Source organism: Neodiprion lecontei, chromosome 1 (assembly GCF_021901455.1).
Source record: "Neodiprion lecontei isolate iyNeoLeco1 chromosome 1, iyNeoLeco1.1, whole genome shotgun sequence".
In the NCBI taxonomy this organism is placed as follows: domain Eukaryota; kingdom Metazoa; phylum Arthropoda; class Insecta; order Hymenoptera; family Diprionidae; genus Neodiprion; species Neodiprion lecontei.
The window spans coordinates 9,208,609-9,227,977 of NC_060260.1; the positions used below are offsets into that span (position 1 = coordinate 9,208,609).

A 19,369-nucleotide genomic window follows, 5' to 3' on the forward strand; every position below is an offset into this window, starting at 1 on the left:
ATATGCGTCTAATCCTATATGGATATTTGTAAGGACTTACTACTTGAAATTCGATTAACAAAACATATATTACATTATTAAAATCAAAAAACCCACTTCAATCTACTCACCTTCACGGTCGTCTCTTCTATCCTTATTATCAAATCCACCGCGACTACGGTAACGATCTGACTCGCCAGGAGCAGAATCATCTCGCGGCCCACTTCGCCAATCCCCTGCGGTTCGCTCAGGATCATCATAGGTATCTCTACGATTATCTCGCCCCATTCGACCACCCCCACGTCTGTCATCACTACTGCTGTTAGAAACTTCAATTCTAACACGTCGAGTTTTGATAGTCTGTAAAAATAATACACAGGTATACACAACTGACATATCAGTACCTTGGTATTCAAAGTTCAAACTTGGTATTCAAAGTTCAAAATCAAGGGTTGTAATTACTAATATAGGTTCTACAATCAGTTCTGGTAACTTGGACAAGACTACTTTCAGTTTGGTAAAAGATTCGTGATCATAAAGATAACCACCAGCTCAGAGGAAAATTACCTATATACTGATACAACTATACAATACAACTATATACTGATAAATTTTTACTTACAGTGTTTGCAATTGAAAGTGCATCAATTAAACTTTGCCGATCCTCAAATTCGACATAACCGTATCCCCTCATCTTATTAGAATCTTTCGGAAGGCGCATGTTAGACACCTGTGAGAAGTACGTATTGCATCATTCATTACATTATAATATAATAAGATAAATATTGTACAATATATTTATAAAAAATGTTTCAAAAATCTTTGAACACAAAATAAGAAGCTATCTTGACCAATGTGATCATACCTTCATATCAGCAAAAAACTCTGCCAGGTCTTCTTCATCTATATCATACGGCAGATTGGATATATATGCTACGTAAGGAGGATTTGTGGGGATATTCTCTTCATTGACTCCTGTACCTCGCGCAGCTCTGGGTGCCGTCGGAAGATACACCGGCTCTTTGCTACGGTTCGATGAAAACCCTTCTGAAATATAATATTCTCAACAACTTGCAAAGGAAGTTTAACACTGAGACAGCTTCAGAAACATTTGATATGCCAGTGGACCACCACATGATTGAATCATCAAATATTGAAGTACGCGGAATCAAAATAAAAGCAAATGTGAGATGCGAGAATACTGCGGTAAGAATCATTCGGTTGCAATAGCAGCAAGTCGCTTGGATACGCAATATGAAAGAATAATAAAATGTAAGTGAGTATGAATACACAATATGAAAGAATATTAGAATGTAGATGAATATGTATACTCTGACTAGTTAGCGGCAAGAAGAAAGTGGTGAAATATTCTCACCATGTTCATCTTCGACATCGTCTGCCCAATTTGAGGTTTTGAGCGGAGCAGTTGGTATACCGCCAGGTGTGTCGGCCAGAAAATCTGTCAGGGCTAGGGTTTTCCCCTTACTCTTCTTGGTCTTTTTACCTAGGATTGCGAAAAAATCTTTTAGAACAACGACTATTAAGAATTCACCCATAACGTAAGGGTGTACGAATTCAATATTGCAAGCATGTGGTTCTAGGGACTTTGCTCAGTTTGGTTAGGTAGAGAGATTGAAGCGTTGGCATGCTAACGAGGGTGTAGAAGTCGGGTAATCGGTACCCGTGTTTTATGGTACTGATCAAAAAGAATCTAATGCGGAAGCAAACTTACCCGACGACATTATAGTTGCTTTAATTCGACAAAAGCAAACCAGTCTCGCAGTTTTGATGGTGCACACGACCAACTTCGAGGTCCATGAGGCATGAACTATTTCGTCACAGAGTAGAAGCTATTTCGCTCATTTGGTTACCGTGAGGCTGCCGCGGGATTGGGGCACGTTGAAATGATAATCTAGAACGATACCGGAACTTTAGCACTCGAATACGGCACCTGGTGGCGATATTCAACATCTAAGCGAGTAAGTCGAATTGCGTCAGCTAACTTGGACTATGTACTAGTCATGTGCACATTTACGAATTTCTTATAATGAAAGTTTCATGTTATATTTTAAAATTACAAGAACAAAATGTATTTTTATAAAAATACACTTGTCTACGTTTGCTTATGTATGTACGGTATGACCTGCTCACCCTAGTGCATATTTTCTCCGCTAGGTCAATTTTTTAGGCCATACCGATCTGCGAGCTCCACCTGATTGAGTTTTTTTTTTTTTTTTATCGTTTTCTGGTGTTTGATATTGAAACCGGAAGCACACCATGAAACACTAACGACCAACAAATGTTTGAAAAAAAATAAATTCGTTCGGTTATGAATGAGAGACTAAGTAAAGGGACAGCGATTGGTCGGGTGAATCTCTATCTCTTTCTTTTCAGGAGCGAAACGATAAGATAGATACGATTAATCAATACCTCATTCTCTCCTTGTCTAACTCGTTGACTTAAGAATATAAAGGCGGATACACCCTGGGTAAATTTTTGTGATCAGTTTTTGGTAGGCAAGTGGGCCCAGGTGGGCCTGGGAGCGGAGGAGGGTTCTGCTCTATCGACTCTACCTAACGGGCTCGCACCGACATTCGTAGCAGTCAAAGTAGTGTCGGTATGGAGGCCAACCTCCGCAACGACCTCCGAGCACCTCCAACCACCATCAACCACCTCCTCCAACCACCGACTACCTTCGGCCTCCTCGTCCACCTCGACATCGGGCGCCTCCTCCTTTCTGCACCGCGGCATCATCGTCGTCGTCGTCCTCGTCGACTACCGCCGATCACTTCCAGCCGCCGCCAAACATTTCCTACCTCCTCCAACCACCGCCAAACACCGCCGGTCACCTTCTGCCACCTCCTACCACCCCCTGCCACCTCCTACCATTTTCGAACACCTCCAACCACCTCCGACCACCTCCGAACACCTTGGTCCTCTTCGTCCCCCTGCTCCGCCATGTAATCTATAACATTAATATTCATAATTATTTCAACAACTTTTCATTTGCTCTCTCGATCTTGAATTTTCGTAGGCATAAAATCGAAACGCTGTTTCTGCTGCGAGTGAATTATCTAAGTTGAGTAGAGATGCAGAATTGTTTTTCGAAGAGCGTTCGTATGGAAAAAACTTCAAAGTAATTGTAATACATCACGGATGCGCTAATTTTGATCCAGATGAAATGGATGCTCCGTACATGAGACAGTATTTAACGCCGTGTCCTGATTTAAAAACCTAAAAGGGTGAATGTCGGCGATTTTTTTTTTGATGAAAGAGAAATAAAACCAAGCTTCTTAAAACTTCAAGAGTATTTTAACACACATTTGAAAGATACGAGCAAAAATTTTTATCATTCAACTGTCGCAGAACGGCAGCGTTATTAGCTGACCCGTTAACTGAAGAATAAACCTTTAGTCCACGCCTGACGATCGAAGGGTCAAGCCGCTTGAGTCTGCAATCGGCAGCAAAGATGAAATACGTATTTCTTGTCTGGAATATAAGAACTGAAATCATTATGCATCATATCATATCACATCATACATCATACATGGTACATCATACCACACATCATACAGAGTATTGAAGTTCGAAACCAAAGTTTGAATGTTCGGATGTTCTGAAAGTGACGTCACCCAAAATTTTTTTTCTCCTGACGACATCGATCTATATAGACGAAAATCAGCTAGCCGAATTCCTCAGTCCGGAAACAACCGCGCAGTAGAGCGGACGGATAAGAATCGCGCGCCGCAGATTTTGAGTACCGGATTCTCTACGTCCTGGATCCTGCGCTGCAGGTCCGATGCCTGATGAAACTCGACTTCCAGGACAAGCGCTCCGTAATTTCTGTTTCATGTTTACAATGAATTAGTTCGATTCATTTTTCGCGCTAGCCCAAATTCAGGAGCTGTCAATGCGATAATCAAATTTATTATAAAGTCGATTAGTTAATGATTTACATTAATTCTTAAACAATAATTTTGATGTGTTTTTACACTGAAAATATTTATTACTATTCACGGTATAACCCGAGGTGGTTAGCGGTGGTCGTTGGTGGTGGTCGGAGGTGGACGAGGAGGAGGACGAGGAAGACGAGGAGAACAAGGTGGACAAGGAGGACGAGGAACAGTGCTCGGTGAGTAAAACATTTTTATAATATCTGATGGCAATTGTAATTGTATTTTATCTAAAATATTTCAAACTTGTCATGTACACAATAAATTATTTCATTTTATTTTTCGCGAAGCACATATTCAGTAGCTATAAATGCGCTAATAAAATTTATTATATAATTGATTAGTTAATTAATTACATCATTCCTTACACAATATTTTTGATGTGTTCTTATACTGAAAATATTTATTACTATTCAAGGCATAAGTCGAGGTGGTTATCAGTGGTTGTTGGAGGTGGTTGGCGGTGGTTGGAGGTGGTCGGAGGTGGACGAGATGAGGGACGAGGAATACGAGAACAAGATGGACGAGGAGGGCGAAGATTAGTGCTCGGTGAGTTCAACATTATTGTAATATTTAATGGCAATTGTAGTTATATTTGATCTAAAATTTTTCAAACTTGTCACGTTTACAATAAATTGTTTCAATTCATTCTCCGCGCAAGTACAAATTCAGGAGCTATGAATGCGCCAATCAAATTTGTTCTATTGTTAATTAATTAGTTAAATAATTACATTAATCCTTACACAATATTTTTGGTGTGTTCTTATACTGAAAATATTTATTACTATTCAAGGTATAACCCGTGGTGGTTGGAGGTGGTTGGCGGCGGTCGGAGGTGGTTGCAGCTGATCGAGGAGGTGGACGAAGAAGACGAGAAGAACGAGGATTTCTGCACGGTGAGTAAAACATTTTTATAACATCAAATGGCAATTGTCATTATATTTTATCTAGAATTTTTCAATCTTGTCACGTTTACAATTAATTATTTCAATTCATTTTCCGCTCATGCCCAAATTTAGTGGCTATCAGTGCGCTAGTAAGATTTCTATAATTTTCCATAATTTTCTCATCATCTTCTTGGTAAAATTTGTCAATACTAAAATTATAAAAATCCTTACACAATATTTTTTATGTGTTCTGATATTTAAAATATTTATTACTATTCCAGGTGTAAGCTGAGGTGGTTATCGGTGGTTGTTGGAGGTGGTTGGCGGTGGTTGGAGGTGGTCGGAGGTGGACGAGGAGGAGGACGAGGAAGACGAGGAGAACAAGGTGGCTGAGGATTTGTGCTCGGTGAGTAAGACACTTTTATAATATTTGATGGCAATTGTAATTATATTTCATCTAAAATGTTTCAAACTTGTCCTGTTTACATTAAATTATTTAAATTCATTTTCCGCGCAAGCACAAATTCGGTAGATATAAATGCGCTAATAAAATTTATTATATTATTAATTAATTATTTAATTATATTAATCCTTGCATAATACTTTTGATGTGTTCTTGTACTGAAATTATTCATTACTATTCCAGTTATAACCCGAGGTGGTTAGCAGTGGTCGTCGGGGGTGGTTGGCGGTGGTTGGAGGTGGTCGAGCTGGACGAGGTGGAGGACGAGGATTCGTGCTCGGTGAGTTTAACATTTTTACAATATTTGATGAAGTAAAATCAGCATCAGGAGTAGGATCAGGGGAAGATGTAGAAATAGGAGTAGAAGTAGGAGTAGTGGTAGGAATAGGACTCGGAGTAGGAATATGAATAGAAGTAGGAACAGTAGGAGTTGGAGTGGGATTAGGAGTAGGACTAGTCGCAGTAGGAATAGGAGTAGTCGTCGTAGTAGGAGTAGGAGTAGGGGCAGAAGTAGGTAGGGCGAGGTGGGTCCTGAGAGGGGAGGGGAGGGGTGGGAAGGAGATATTATCACATCAAGTTATCAGTAATAAGCAATTGCGGGTAAAATATTAGCTTACTTTTTTAAGTATTTATGAATATAGCCTCTATGAATATTCATTGTTGATATATAAGGTCTGGCAACATACCTACTTTCTTTAAGAGATGTTGAAGCTTTTTAACATAATTATGTTTCAGTTCTGTGCCCCACCTAGTTATCCACTGGTACATATCCTCCGACGTGACATCGCTGTGCTACGTATAAAGAAGAAAAGATTGATTAAGATGCAAATTGCTCCTCTCTTCTTGCCATTGTGCTTTCAGCCATTGTTGTGCCGTGTGTTTAAAATTTAGGACAGTATATAATATAGAATAACAGGTACAGCTACGAATATAACACTATAATAAATCTTATAGAAATGAGCTCTCATTGAGATTTCTCTGTATTTATAACTCGACGCGAGAAGGCAAAAATCAATGTAATGCCATCTGTAAGGTAATTTGCCTCGTGTTTGCACAACGAGAACTCGTTGGGCATTTTGCGGTGAAATTTGAAAAATTGTTGTACAAGAAATTAAATAACTGTAAAAATGGAGAAATAATATTATCTCTAATAGTGAATGTAGCTAATACAGCTTTAACCGTATATTGATTATGTTAATGAACTATTGTGACAAGATCGGAATTAGATAAGCTCTCTAAATACTCTTTTCTAGACTATTAATTTATATCATGTATATGTAAATGTATACTTCTTCAGTTTATACAATCACTGTACTAGGATTACCCTTGCCACGTTTTACGTTGCGCTTGTGTAATTTGTATATTATTAACCTTACGTTTTACTCTATTTGCGACAAGTTATGAGTGTTTCTAATTTCTTGGCAATTATTTATGTACATTTATGTGTATATATGTATATGTATACTTATGCATGTGTATATACATATGTACACATATTTAAAACTAGATTTTTACAATAAACACAGAGGTTTTAGTATATTCACATACGGATTTCTGTGTAAAGGTATGCTTGAACTAAAATATCCTTATCTCTAATACGGAGTTCTTCGTAATTCGCATTTGTTCTTGTAACCCAATGTCCTACATACGATGGCAAAAATCGAGATCCAACTTAACTGAGTCTCAAAGCTCTGTTGACATAAAAGCAGCTATTTGATAGAATTTATAGTTTATAGTTTACACAGCCCATTGCATGATATTTAATTACAAATACATATGTTTCAATGTATTTAGGAATAATTTATCAAATATACAGAGGTCATGTGCAAATAATAAATGAATTCGACCGCAGTTTGATGTATTCATTAGTGCTTTATCAATAAATTTAAGCTTTGTTACTTCTTTTATTTTATTATGGATAATCAAAAACATTTCCGACTATTCGTGCTGTGGAAGCATGGGGATTAAACCAAATGTAGCAAAAGATTAGAAACAGTGTATGTAGAGTACGGGTATTTTTCTAACAATGCAAACACGTGCCGCTAGCTTAGTTTTGACATATCTAGAATACCACGCCTTGCGAATTAGCTTTCCAGACAGAGATGAATGATGAATTTTAAGGACTGCATTATCGTTGTTGAATACTCTACGCCTCATGGGAAACGAAAATCTGTAACGATAAAATTGATGCACCGCATCATCGTCGACTTTAACTTTTGAAATGTCCTACCATTTCCGAACACCTCCAACCATCCTACTTACCTATATTACTAGATTAGCTATGATATGAAAAGAGAAGAATTATTCATTTCGGAATGGGATTCTATTCGACGCGCGCTCGATGTATTCCATAACATTAGTATTCATAATTATTCCAACAACTTTTCATTTGCTCTCTCGATCTTGAATTTTCATAGGCATAGAATCGAAACGTTGTTTTAGCTGGTCGCAAGTGAAGTATCTGCGTTGGGTGGAGGAGCAGAATTGTTTTTCGAAAAGCATTCGGATGGAAAAAAATTCAGAGTAACTGTAATACATCACGGATGCGCTAATTTTGAACGAGATGAAATGGATGCTTCGTATATGAGACGGTATTTAACGCTGCGTAGTGATTTAAAGACCTGAAAAGGTGATAGGGAGAGAAAGAACAAAGCTTCTTAACACTTCGAGTGTATTTTAACACACATTTGAAAGATACGAGCAAAATTTTTCATCGTCCAACTGTCGCAGAACGGCAGCGTTATCAGCTGACCCGTTAACTGAAGGATATATCTTCAGTCTACGGCTGACCATCGAAGGGCATGGCCGCTTGAGTCTGGAATCGGCAGGAGAGATAAAGTGCGTATTTCTTATATGAAATGTGAAAACTAAAATCATTATACATCATATCATATCATCGTACATCATACATCATACATCATACATTATATCATATCATCACACATCATACATCATACATCATACATCATACATCATCATAGGTAGTATTAAAGGTCGAAACCAGAGTTCGGATGTCGGATGTTCAGAAAGTGACGTCACCAATTCAAAATCAGCTAGCCGAATTCCTCAGTCTGGAAACAACCGCGCAGTAGAGCGGACGGATGAGAGTCGCGCTCCGCAAATTTCGAGTAAGGGTTCTCAACCTCCCGATCCCGCGCATCGGGTCCGCTACGTATTTCGAGTACCGGGTTCTCAACCTCCCGGATCCCGCGGTTCGGGTTCGCTACGCGGTGAAACTCGACTTCCAGGATAAGCGCTCCGTGGTTCCTGGTTCACGTTTACAATAAATTATTTCAATTCGTTTTTCGCGCAAGCCCATATTCAGTAGCTCTCAGTCCGCTAATAAAATTTCTCGACTTCCACGATAAGCGCTCCGTGGTTCCTGGTTCACGTTTACAATAAATTATTTCAATTAGTTTTTCGCGCAAGCCGAAATTCACTAGCTGTCAGTCCGCTAATAAAATTTCTCGACTTCCACGATAAGCGCTCCGTGGTTCCTGGTTCACGTTTACAATAAATTATTTCAATTCGTTTTTCGCGCAAGCCGAAATTCAGTAGCTGTCAGTCCGCCAATAAAATTTCTCGACTTCCACGATAAGCGCTCCGTGGTTCCTGGTTCACGTTTACAATAAATTATTTCAATTCGTTTTTCACGCAAGCCGAAATTCAGTAGCTGTCAGTCCGCTAATAAAATTTCTCGACTTCCACGATGAGCGCTCCGTGGTTCCTGGTTCACGTTTACAACAAATTATTTCAATTCGTTTTTCGCGCAAGCCGAAATTCAGTAGCTGTCAGTCCGCTAATAAAATTTCTCGACTTCCACGATGAGCGCTCCGTGGTTCCTGGTTCACGTTTACAATAAATTATTTCAATTCATTTTTCGCGCAAGCCGAAATTCACTAGCTGTCAGTCCGCTAATAAAATTTCTCGACTTCAGGATAAGCGCTCCGTGGTTCCTGGTTCACGTTTACAACAAATTATTTCAATTCGTTTTTCGCGCAAGCCGAAATTCACTAGCTGTCAGTCCGCTAATAAAATTTCTCGACTTCCACGATAAGCGCTCCGTGGTTCCTGGTTCACGTTTACAATAAATTATTTCAATTCGTTTTTCACGCAAGCCGAAATTCAGTAGCTGTCAGTCCGCTAATAAAATTTCTCGACTTCCACGATAAGCGCTCCGTGGTACCTGGTTCACGTTTACAATAAATTATTTCAATTCGTTTTTCGCGCAACCCCAAATTCAGTAGCTGTCACTGCGCTAATAAAATTTCTCGACTTCCACGATAAGCGCTCCGTGGTTCCTGGTTCACGTTTACAATAAATTATTTCAATTCGTTTTTCGCGCAAGCCGAAATTCAGTAGCTGTCAGTCCGCTAATAAAATTTCTCGACTTCCACGATAAGCGCTCCGTGGTTCCTGGTTCACGTTCACAATAAATTATTTCAATTAGTTTTTCGCGCAAGCCGAAATTCACTAGCTGTCAGTCCGCTAATAAAATTTCTCGACTTCCACGATAAGCGCTCCGTGGTTCCTGGTTCACGTTTACAATAAATTATTTCAATTCGTTTTTCGCGCAAGCCGAAATTCAGTAGCTGTCAGTCCGCTAATAAAATTTCTCGACTTCCACGATAAGCGCTCCGTGGTTCCTGGTTCACGTTTACAATAAATTATTTCAATTCGTTTTTCACGCAAGCCGAAATTCAGTAGCTGTCAGTCCGCTAATAAAATTTCTCGACTTCCACGATGAGCGCTCCGTGGTTCCTGGTTCACGTTTACAATAAATTATTTCAATTCGTTTTTCGCGCAAGCCGAAATTCAGTAGCTGTCAGTCCGCTAATAAAATTTCTCGACTTCCAGGATAAGCGCTCCGTGGTTCCTGGTTCACGTTTACAATAAATTATTTCAATTCGTTTTTCGCGCAACCCCAAATTCAGTAGCTGTCACTGCGCTAATAAAATTTCTCGACTTCCACGATAAGCGCTCCGTGGTTCCTGGTTCACGTTTACAATAAATTATTTCAATTCGTTTTTCGCGCAAGCCGAAATTCACTAGCTGTCAGTCCGCTAATAAAATTTCTCGACTTCCACGATAAGCGCTCCGTGGTTCCTGGTTCACGTTTACAATAAATTATTTCAATTCGTTTTTCGCGCAAGCCGAAATTCAGTAGCTGTCAGTCCGCTAATAAAATTTCTCGACTTCCACGATAAGCGCTCCGTGGTTCCTGGTTCACGTTTACAATAAATTATTTCAATTCGTTTTTCGCGCAAGCCCATATTCAGTAGCTCTCAGTCCGCTAATAAAATTTCTCGACTTCCAGGATAAGCGCTCCGTGGTTCCTGGTTCATGTTTACAATAAATTATTTCAATTCGTTTTTCGCGCAAGCACAAATTCAGTAGCTATAAATGCGCTAGTGAAATTTAGTCTCCTATTAATTAATCAATTATTTATATTGATTCTTACACAATATTTTCGATGTGTTCTTATACTGAAAATATTTATTACTATTCAAGGTATAACCTGAGGTGGTTGAAGGTGGTCGGAGGTGGACGAGGAGGAGGACGAGGAGGACAAGGCTTTGTGCTGGGTGAGTAAAACACTTTTATAATATTTGATGGCAATTGTAATTATATTTTATCTAAAATATTTCAAACTAGACATGTTTACAATAAATTATTTCAATTCATTTCTCGCGCTAGCACATATTCAGTGGCTATGAATAAGCTTATATAAGTTATTATATTATCAATTAATTAATCAATTATATTAATTCTTACACAATATTTTCGATGTGTTCTTATACTAAAAATATTCATTACTATTCCAGGTATAACTCGAGGTGGTTGGCGGAGGTCGGAGGTGGACGAGGAGGCGGACGAGGTGGACCAGGAGGAGGACGAGGACCAGGAGGAGGACGAGGTGGACGAGGAGGAGGCGGGGTGGGTCGTGGGAGAGAAGAGGAGGGGAGGGGTAGGGGGGTGGTGGGCGGGGAGGGGGAAGGGGTTGGGGAGGAGGGGGCGGGAAGGGAAGAGGGGAGGGGAAGGGAAGGGGGGAGCGGGAGGAGGGGGCGGGAAGGGCAGGGGGGGAAGGGAAGGGGGGCGGGGGAGGGGCGGGGGGAGGGGGTGGGCGGGAGGGCGGGAGGGCGGGAGGGCGGGAGGGCGGGAGGGCGGGAGGGCGGGAGGGAGGGGCGGGCGCGGGGGCCGGCGGGCGTGTAGGGGGTGTGTTCTGCTCTATTAAGTTTAACAGGCTCGCACCGACATCCGTCCTCCACTCCCTCCCTCCCGCCCTCCCTCCCGCCCCCGCGCCCGCCCCTCCCTCCCGCCCTCCCGCCCTCCCGCCCTCCCGCCCTCCCCCTCCCCCCGCCCCTCCCCCTCCCCCCTTCCCTTCCCCCCCCCCCCCCCTCCTCCCCCCTTCCCTTCCCCCCCTTCCCTTCCCGCCCCCTCCTCCCCCTCCTCCCTTCCCTTCCCCTCCCCTCTTCCCTTCCCGCCCCCTCCTCCCCAACCCCTTCCCCCTCCCCGCCCACCACCCCCCTACCACTCCCCTCCTCTTCTCTCCCACGACCCACCCCGCCTCCTCCTCGTCCACCTCGTCCTCCTCCTGGTCCTCGTCCTCCTCCTGGTCCACCTCGTCCTCCTCCTCGTCCACCTCCGACCTCCGCCAACCACCTCGAGTTATACCTGGAATGGTAATGAATATTTTTAGTATAAGAACACATCGAAAATATTGTGTAAGAATTAATATAATTGATTAATTAATTGATAATATAACAACTTGTATAAGCTTATTCATAGCCACTGAATATGTGCTAGCGCGAGAAATGAATTGAAATAATTTATTGTAAACATGTCTAGTTTGAAATATTTTAGATAAAATATAATTACAATTGCCATCAAATATTATAAAAGTGTTTTACTCACCCAGCACAAAGCCTTGTCCTCCTCGTCCTCCTCCTCATCCACCTCCGACCACCTTCAACCACCTCAGGTTATACCTTGAATAGTAATAAATATTTTCAGTATAAGAACACATCGAAAATATTGTGTAAAAATCAATATAAATAATTGATTAATTAATAGGAGACTAAATTTCACTAGCGCATTTATAGCTACTGAATTTGTGCTTGCGCGAAAAACGAATTGAAATAATTTATTGTAAACATGAACCAGGAACCACGGAGCGCTTATCCTGGAAGTCGAGAAATTTTATTAGCGGACTGAGAGCTACTGAATATGGGCTTGCGCGAAAAACGAATTGAAATAATTTATTGTAAACGTGAACCAGGAACCACGGAGCGCTTATCGTGGAAGTCGAGAAATTTTATTAGCGGACTGACAGCTACTGAATTTCGGCTTGCGCGAAAAACGAATTGAAATAATTTATTGTAAACATGAATCAGGAACCACGGAGCGCTTATCCTGGAAGTCGAGAAATTTTATTAGCGGACTGAGAGCTACTGAATATGGGCTTGCGCGAAAAACGAATTGAAATAATTTATTGTAAACGTGAACCAGGAACCACGGAGCGCTTATCGTGGAAGTCGAGAAATTTTATTAGCGGACTGACAGCTACTGAATTTCGGCTTGCGCGAAAAACGAATTGAAATAATTTATTGTAAACGTGAACCAGGAACCACGGAGCGCTTATCGTGGAAGTCGAGAAATTTTATTAGCGGACTGACAGCTAGTGAATTTCGGCTTGCGCGAAAAACGAATTGAAATAATTTATTGTAAACGTGAACCAGGAACCACGGAGCGCTTATCCTGGAAGTCGAGAAATTTTATTAGCGCAGTGACAGCTACTGAATTTGGGGTTGCGCGAAAAACGAATTGAAATAATTTATTGTAAACGTGAACCAGGAACCACGGAGCGCTTATCCTGGAAGTCGAGAAATTTTATTAGCGGACTGACAGCTACTGAATTTCGGCTTGCGCGAAAAACGAATTGAAATAATTTATTGTAAACGTGAACCAGGAACCACGGAGCGCTCATCGTGGAAGTCGAGAAATTTTATTAGCGGACTGACAGCTACTGAATTTCGGCTTGCGCGAAAAACGAATTGAAATAATTTATTGTAAACGTGAACCAGGAACCACGGAGCGCTTATCGTGGAAGTCGAGAAATTTTATTAGCGGACTGACAGCTACTGAATTTCGGCTTGCGTGAAAAACGAATTGAAATAATTTATTGTAAACGTGAACCAGGAACCACGGAGCGCTTATCGTGGAAGTCGAGAAATTTTATTAGCGGACTGACAGCTACTGAATTTCGGCTTGCGCGAAAAACGAATTGAAATAATTTATTGTAAACGTGAACCAGGAACCACGGAGCGCTTATCGTGGAAGTCGAGAAATTTTATTAGCGCAGTGACAGCTACTGAATTTGGGGTTGCGCGAAAAACGAATTGAAATAATTTATTGTAAACGTGAACCAGGAACCACGGAGCGCTTATCGTGGAAGTCGAGAAATTTTATTAGCGGACTGACAGCTACTGAATTTCGGCTTGCGTGAAAAACGAATTGAAATAATTTATTGTAAACGTGAACCAGGAACCACGGAGCGCTTATCGTGGAAGTCGAGAAATTTTATTAGCCGACTGACAGCTAGTGAATTTCGGCTTGCGCGAAAAACGAATTGAAATAATTTGTTGTAAACGTGAACCAGGAACCACGGAGCGCTTATCCTGAAGTCGAGAAATTTTATTAGCGAACTGACAGCTAGTGAATTTCGGCTTGCGCGAAAAACGAATTGAAATAATTTATTGTAAACGTGAACCAGGAACCACGGAGCGCTTATCTTGGAAGTCGAGAAATTTTATTAGCGGACTGAGAGCTACTGAATATGGGCTTGCGCGAAAAACGAATTGAAATAATTTATTGTAAACGTGAACCAGGAACCACGGAGCGCTTATCCTGGAAGTCGAGTTTCACCGCGTAGCGAACCCGAACCGCGGGATCCGGGAGGTTGAGAACCCGGTACTCGAAATACGTAGCGGACCCGATGCGCGGGATCGGGAGGTTGAGAACCCTTACTCGAAATTTGCGGAGCGCGACTCTCATCCGTCCGCTCTACTGCGCGGTTGTTTCCAGACTGAGGAATTCGGCTAGCTGATTTTGAATTGGTGACGTCACTTTCTGAACATCCGACATCCGAACTCTGGTTTCGACCTTTAATACTACCTATGATGATGTATGATGTATGATGTATGATGTATGATGTGTGATGATATGATATAATGTATGATGTATGATGTATGATGTACGATGATATGATATGATGTATAATGATTTTAGTTTTCACATTTCATATAAGAAATACGCACTTTATCTCTCCTGCCGATTCCAGACTCAAGCGGCCATGCCCTTCGATGGTCAGCCGTAGACTGAAGATATATCCTTCAGTTAACGGGTCAGCTGATAACGCTGCCGTTCTGCGACAGTTGGACGATGAAAAATTTTGCTCGTATCTTTCAAATGTGTGTTAAAATACACTCGAAGTGTTAAGAAGCTTTGTTCTTTCTCTCCCTATCACCTTTTCAGGTCTTTAAATCACTACGCAGCGTTAAATACCGTCTCATATACGAAGCATCCATTTCATCTCGTTCAAAATTAGCGCATCCGTGATGTATTACAGTTACTCTGAATTTTTTTCCATCCGAATGCTTTTCGAAAAACAATTCTGCTCCTCCACCCAACGCAGATACTTCACTTGCGACCAGCTAAAACAACGTTTCGATTCTATGCCTATGAAAATTCAAGATCGAGAGAGCAAATGAAAAGTTGTTGGAATAATTATGAATACTAATGTTATGGAATACATCGAGCGCGCGTCGAATAGAATCCCATTCCGAAATGAATAATTCTTCTCTTTTCATATCATAGCTAATCTAGTAATATAGGTAAGTAGGATGGTTGGAGGTGTTCGGAAATGGTAGGACATTTCAAAAGTTAAAGTCGACGATGATGCGGTGCATCAATTTTATCGTTACAGATTTTCGTTTCCCATGAGGCGTAGAGTATTCAACAACGATAATGCAGTCCTTAAAATTCATCATTCATCTCTGTCTGGAAAGCTAATTCGCAAGGCGTGGTATTCTAGATATGTCAAAACTAAGCTAGCGGCACGTGTTTGCATTGTTAGAAAAATACCCGTACTCTACATACACTGTTTCTAATCTTTTGCTACATTTGGTTTAATCCCCATGCTTCCACAGCACGAATAGTCGGAAATGTTTTTGATTATCCATAATAAAATAAAAGAAGTAACAAAGCTTAAATTTATTGATAAAGCACTAATGAATACATCAAACTGCGGTCGAATTCATTTATTATTTGCACATGACCTCTGTATATTTGATAAATTATTCCTAAATACATTGAAACATATGTATTTGTAATTAAATATCATGCAATGGGCTGTGTAAACTATAAACTATAAATTCTATCAAATAGCTGCTTTTATGTCAACAGAGCTTTGAGACTCAGTTAAGTTGGATCTCGATTTTTGCCATCGTATGTAGGACATTGGGTTACAAGAACAAATGCGAATTACGAAGAACTCCGTATTAGAGATAAGGATATTTTAGTTCAAGCATACCTTTACACAGAAATCCGTATGTGAATATACTAAAACCTCTGTGTTTATTGTAAAAATCTAGTTTTAAATATGTGTACATATGTATATACACATGCATAAGTATACATATACATATATACACATAAATGTACATAAATAATTGCCAAGAAATTAGAAACACTCATAACTTGTCGCAAATAGAGTAAAACGTAAGGTTAATAATATACAAATTACACAAGCGCAACGTAAAACGTGGCAAGGGTAATCCTAGTACAGTGATTGTATAAACTGAAGAAGTATACATTTACATATACATGATATAAATTAATAGTCTAGAAAAGAGTATTTAGAGAGCTTATCTAATTCCGATCTTGTCACAATAGTTCATTAACATAATCAATATACGGTTAAAGCTGTATTAGCTACATTCACTATTAGAGATAATATTATTTCTCCATTTTTACAGTTATTTAATTTCTTGTACAACAATTTTTCAAATTTCACCGCAAAATGCCCAACGAGTTCTCGTTGTGCAAACACGAGGCAAATTACCTTACAGATGGCATTACATTGATTTTTGCCTTCTCGCGTCGAGTTATAAATACAGAGAAATCTCAATGAGAGCTCATTTCTATAAGATTTATTATAGTGTTATATTCGTAGCTGTACCTGTTATTCTATATTATATACTGTCCTAAATTTTAAACACACGGCACAACAATGGCTGAAAGCACAATGGCAAGAAGAGAGGAGCAATTTGCATCTTAATCAATCTTTTCTTCTTTATACGTAGCACAGCGATGTCACGTCGGAGGATATGTACCAGTGGATAACTAGGTGGGGCACAGAACTGAAACATAATTATGTTAAAAAGCTTCAACATCTCTTAAAGAAAGTAGGTATGTTGCCAGACCTTATATATCAACAATGAATATTCATAGAGGCTATATTCATAAATACTTAAAAAAGTAAGCTAATATTTTACCCGCAATTGCTTATTACTGATAACTTGATGTGATAATATCTCCTTCCCACCCCTCCCCTCCCCTCTCAGGACCCACCTCGCCCTACCTACTTCTGCCCCTACTCCTACTCCTACTACGACGACTACTCCTATTCCTACTGCGACTAGTCCTACTCCTAATCCCACTCCAACTCCTACTGTTCCTACTTCTATTCATATTCCTACTCCGAGTCCTATTCCTACCACTACTCCTACTTCTACTCCTATTTCTACATCTTCCCCTGATCCTACTCCTGATGCTGATTTTACTTCATCAAATATTGTAAAAATGTTAAACTCACCGAGCACGAATCCTCGTCCTCCACCTCGTCCAGCTCGACCACCTCCAACCACCGCCAACCACCCCCGACGACCACTGCTAACCACCTCGGGTTATAACTGGAATAGTAATGAATAATTTCAGTACAAGAACACATCAAAAGTATTATGCAAGGATTAATATAATTAAATAATTAATTAATAATATAATAAATTTTATTAGCGCATTTATATCTACCGAATTTGTGCTTGCGCGGAAAATGAATTTAAATAATTTAATGTAAACAGGACAAGTTTGAAACATTTTAGATGAAATATAATTACAATTGCCATCAAATATTATAAAAGTGTCTTACTCACCGAGCACAAATCCTCAGCCACCTTGTTCTCCTCGTCTTCCTCGTCCTCCTCCTCGTCCACCTCCGACCACCTCCAACGACCACCGATAACCACCTTGGGTTGTACCTTCAATAGTAATAAATATTTTCAGTATGTAAACACATCAAAAATATTGTGTAAGGATTAATGTAATTAATGAATCAATTATATAATAAATTTTATTAGCGCATTCAAAGCTACTGAATATGTGCTTCGCGAAAAATAAATTGAAATAATTTATTGTGTCTATGACAAGTTTGAAATATTTTAGATGAAATATAATTACAATTGCCATCAGCTATTATAAAAATGTTTTACTCACCGAGCACAAATCCTCGTCCTCCTCCCCCACCTTGTTCTCCACGTCTTCCTCGTCCTCCTTCTTGTCCACCTCAGACCACCTCCAACACCCACCGATAACGACCTCGGGTTATACCTGGAATAGTAATAAATATTTTCAGTATTAGAACACATCAAAAATATTGTGTAACGAATAATATCATTTTTTTATGGACAGATTTTACCAAGAAGATTATGAGAAAATTAGAAAAAATTATAGAAATTTCACTAGCACGATGATAGCTACTGAATTACGACTTGGGCGAAATATGAATTGAAATAATTCATTGTAAACATAACAAGTTCAAAAATTTTGGATAGAATAAAATCACAATTGCCATTGAATAGTAGAAAAATGTTATACTCACCGTGCAGAAATCCTCGTTCTCTTCGTCCACCTTGTTCTCCTCGTCTTCGTTGTCCTCCGAGAGTCGAGTTTGATCAGGTAGCGGACCTGGAGCGCTGGAACCATGGAGCGCTTTTCCTGAAATTCAAGCTTCACCATGTAGCGGACCTGGAGCGTAGAAACTACGGAGCACTTGTCCCTGAAGTCGAGTTGCACCAGATAGTGGACCTTGGACGCAGAAACTAGGGAGCGCTTGTTCTGGAAGTCGAGTTTCACCAGGTAGCGGACCTGGAGCGCAGAAACTACGGGGCGCTTGTCTTGGAAGTCGAGTTGCACCAGGAAACGGACCCGGAGCGCAGGATCCAGGAGGTAGAGAACCCGGCACACAAAATCTGCGGAGCGCGATTTTCATACGTCCGCTCTACCGCGCGGTTGTTTCCGGACTGAAGAATTCGGCTAGCTGATTTTCGTGGTCGTAGATCGATGACGGCAAAACAAAAAAAAATTTGGGTGACGTCACTTTCTAAACATCCAAACATCCGATCATCCAAACATTGTTATGAAACTTTATACTATGTCTGATGATGATGTATAATGTGATGTATAATGATTCTAGTTCTCACATTTCAGACAAGAAATACGCATTTTATCTCTCCTGTCGATTCCAGACTCAATCGGCTAGGCCCTTCGATGGTCAGCCGCTGACTAAAGATATAGTCTTCAGTTAACGGGTCATCTAATAACAGTGCCGCGCCGTTCTGCAACAGTTGGATGATAAAAATTTTTGCTTGTACCTTACAAATGTGTGTTAAAATACACTTGAAGTTTCAAGAAGCTTCGTTTTATCTCTCCCCATCAAAAAAAAAAAAAAAAATCGCTGACAATCACCTCTTTAGGTCTTCAAATCAGGACACTGTGTCAAATACTGTTCATGTACGGAGCATTCATTTCATCTTCATCAAATTAGCGCATCCGTGATGTATTACAGTTACTCGGGCTTTCTTTCTGGAAAGTTACTGGAATAATTATGAATATTAATGTTATGGAATACATCGAGCGCTTGTCGAATAGAATCCCATTTCGACATGAATAATTCTTCTATTTCCATATCATAGCCGTATTATTGTATGTATATAATCTAGTTCGTCTCCTGGAAAATTATAAAATTTGTA

At 40.1% G+C, this 19,369-nt stretch overlaps 1 protein-coding gene and 2 long non-coding RNA genes across 5 annotated transcripts in view; 1 reads left to right on the forward strand and 2 right to left on the reverse strand.

Moving 5' to 3' along the window:
* LOC107226299 (eukaryotic translation initiation factor 4B) overlaps positions 1 to 1,869 on the reverse strand; it is a 4,774-nt gene extending 2,905 nt beyond the window's left edge. For 2 of the 3 annotated variants that reach the window (XM_015667060.2, XM_046746446.1), the window contains exons 1-5: positions 1,712 to 1,869; positions 1,355 to 1,483; positions 845 to 1,026; positions 602 to 709; positions 111 to 339 (exon numbers count right to left, since the gene is read on the reverse strand). In XM_015667060.2, coding sequence (XP_015522546.1) covers positions 111 to 339; positions 602 to 709; positions 845 to 1,026; positions 1,355 to 1,483; positions 1,712 to 1,721 — 658 coding nt within the window. In that variant the 5' untranslated portion in view covers positions 1,722 to 1,869. The remainder of the gene's footprint in view (positions 1 to 110; positions 340 to 601; positions 710 to 844; positions 1,027 to 1,354; positions 1,484 to 1,711) is intronic. The other variant, XM_015667061.2, reaches the window with a different exon arrangement.
* Positions 1,870 to 4,350: 2,481 nt separating this feature from the next.
* On the forward strand, positions 4,351 to 5,125 carry LOC124296574. Its single transcript, XR_006906394.1, has 3 exons — positions 4,351 to 4,481; positions 4,726 to 4,828; positions 5,101 to 5,125. It is a non-coding gene; the product is annotated as an uncharacterized LOC124296574 (long non-coding RNA).
* A 13,486-nt stretch (positions 5,126 to 18,611) lies between these two features.
* LOC124294579 lies at positions 18,612 to 19,250 on the reverse strand. Its single transcript, XR_006904483.1, has 3 exons — positions 19,086 to 19,250; positions 18,821 to 18,955; positions 18,612 to 18,720 (listed from the first exon to the last, which is right to left on the reverse strand). It is a non-coding gene; the product is annotated as an uncharacterized LOC124294579 (long non-coding RNA).
* Positions 19,251 to 19,369: the final 119 nt, after the last annotated feature.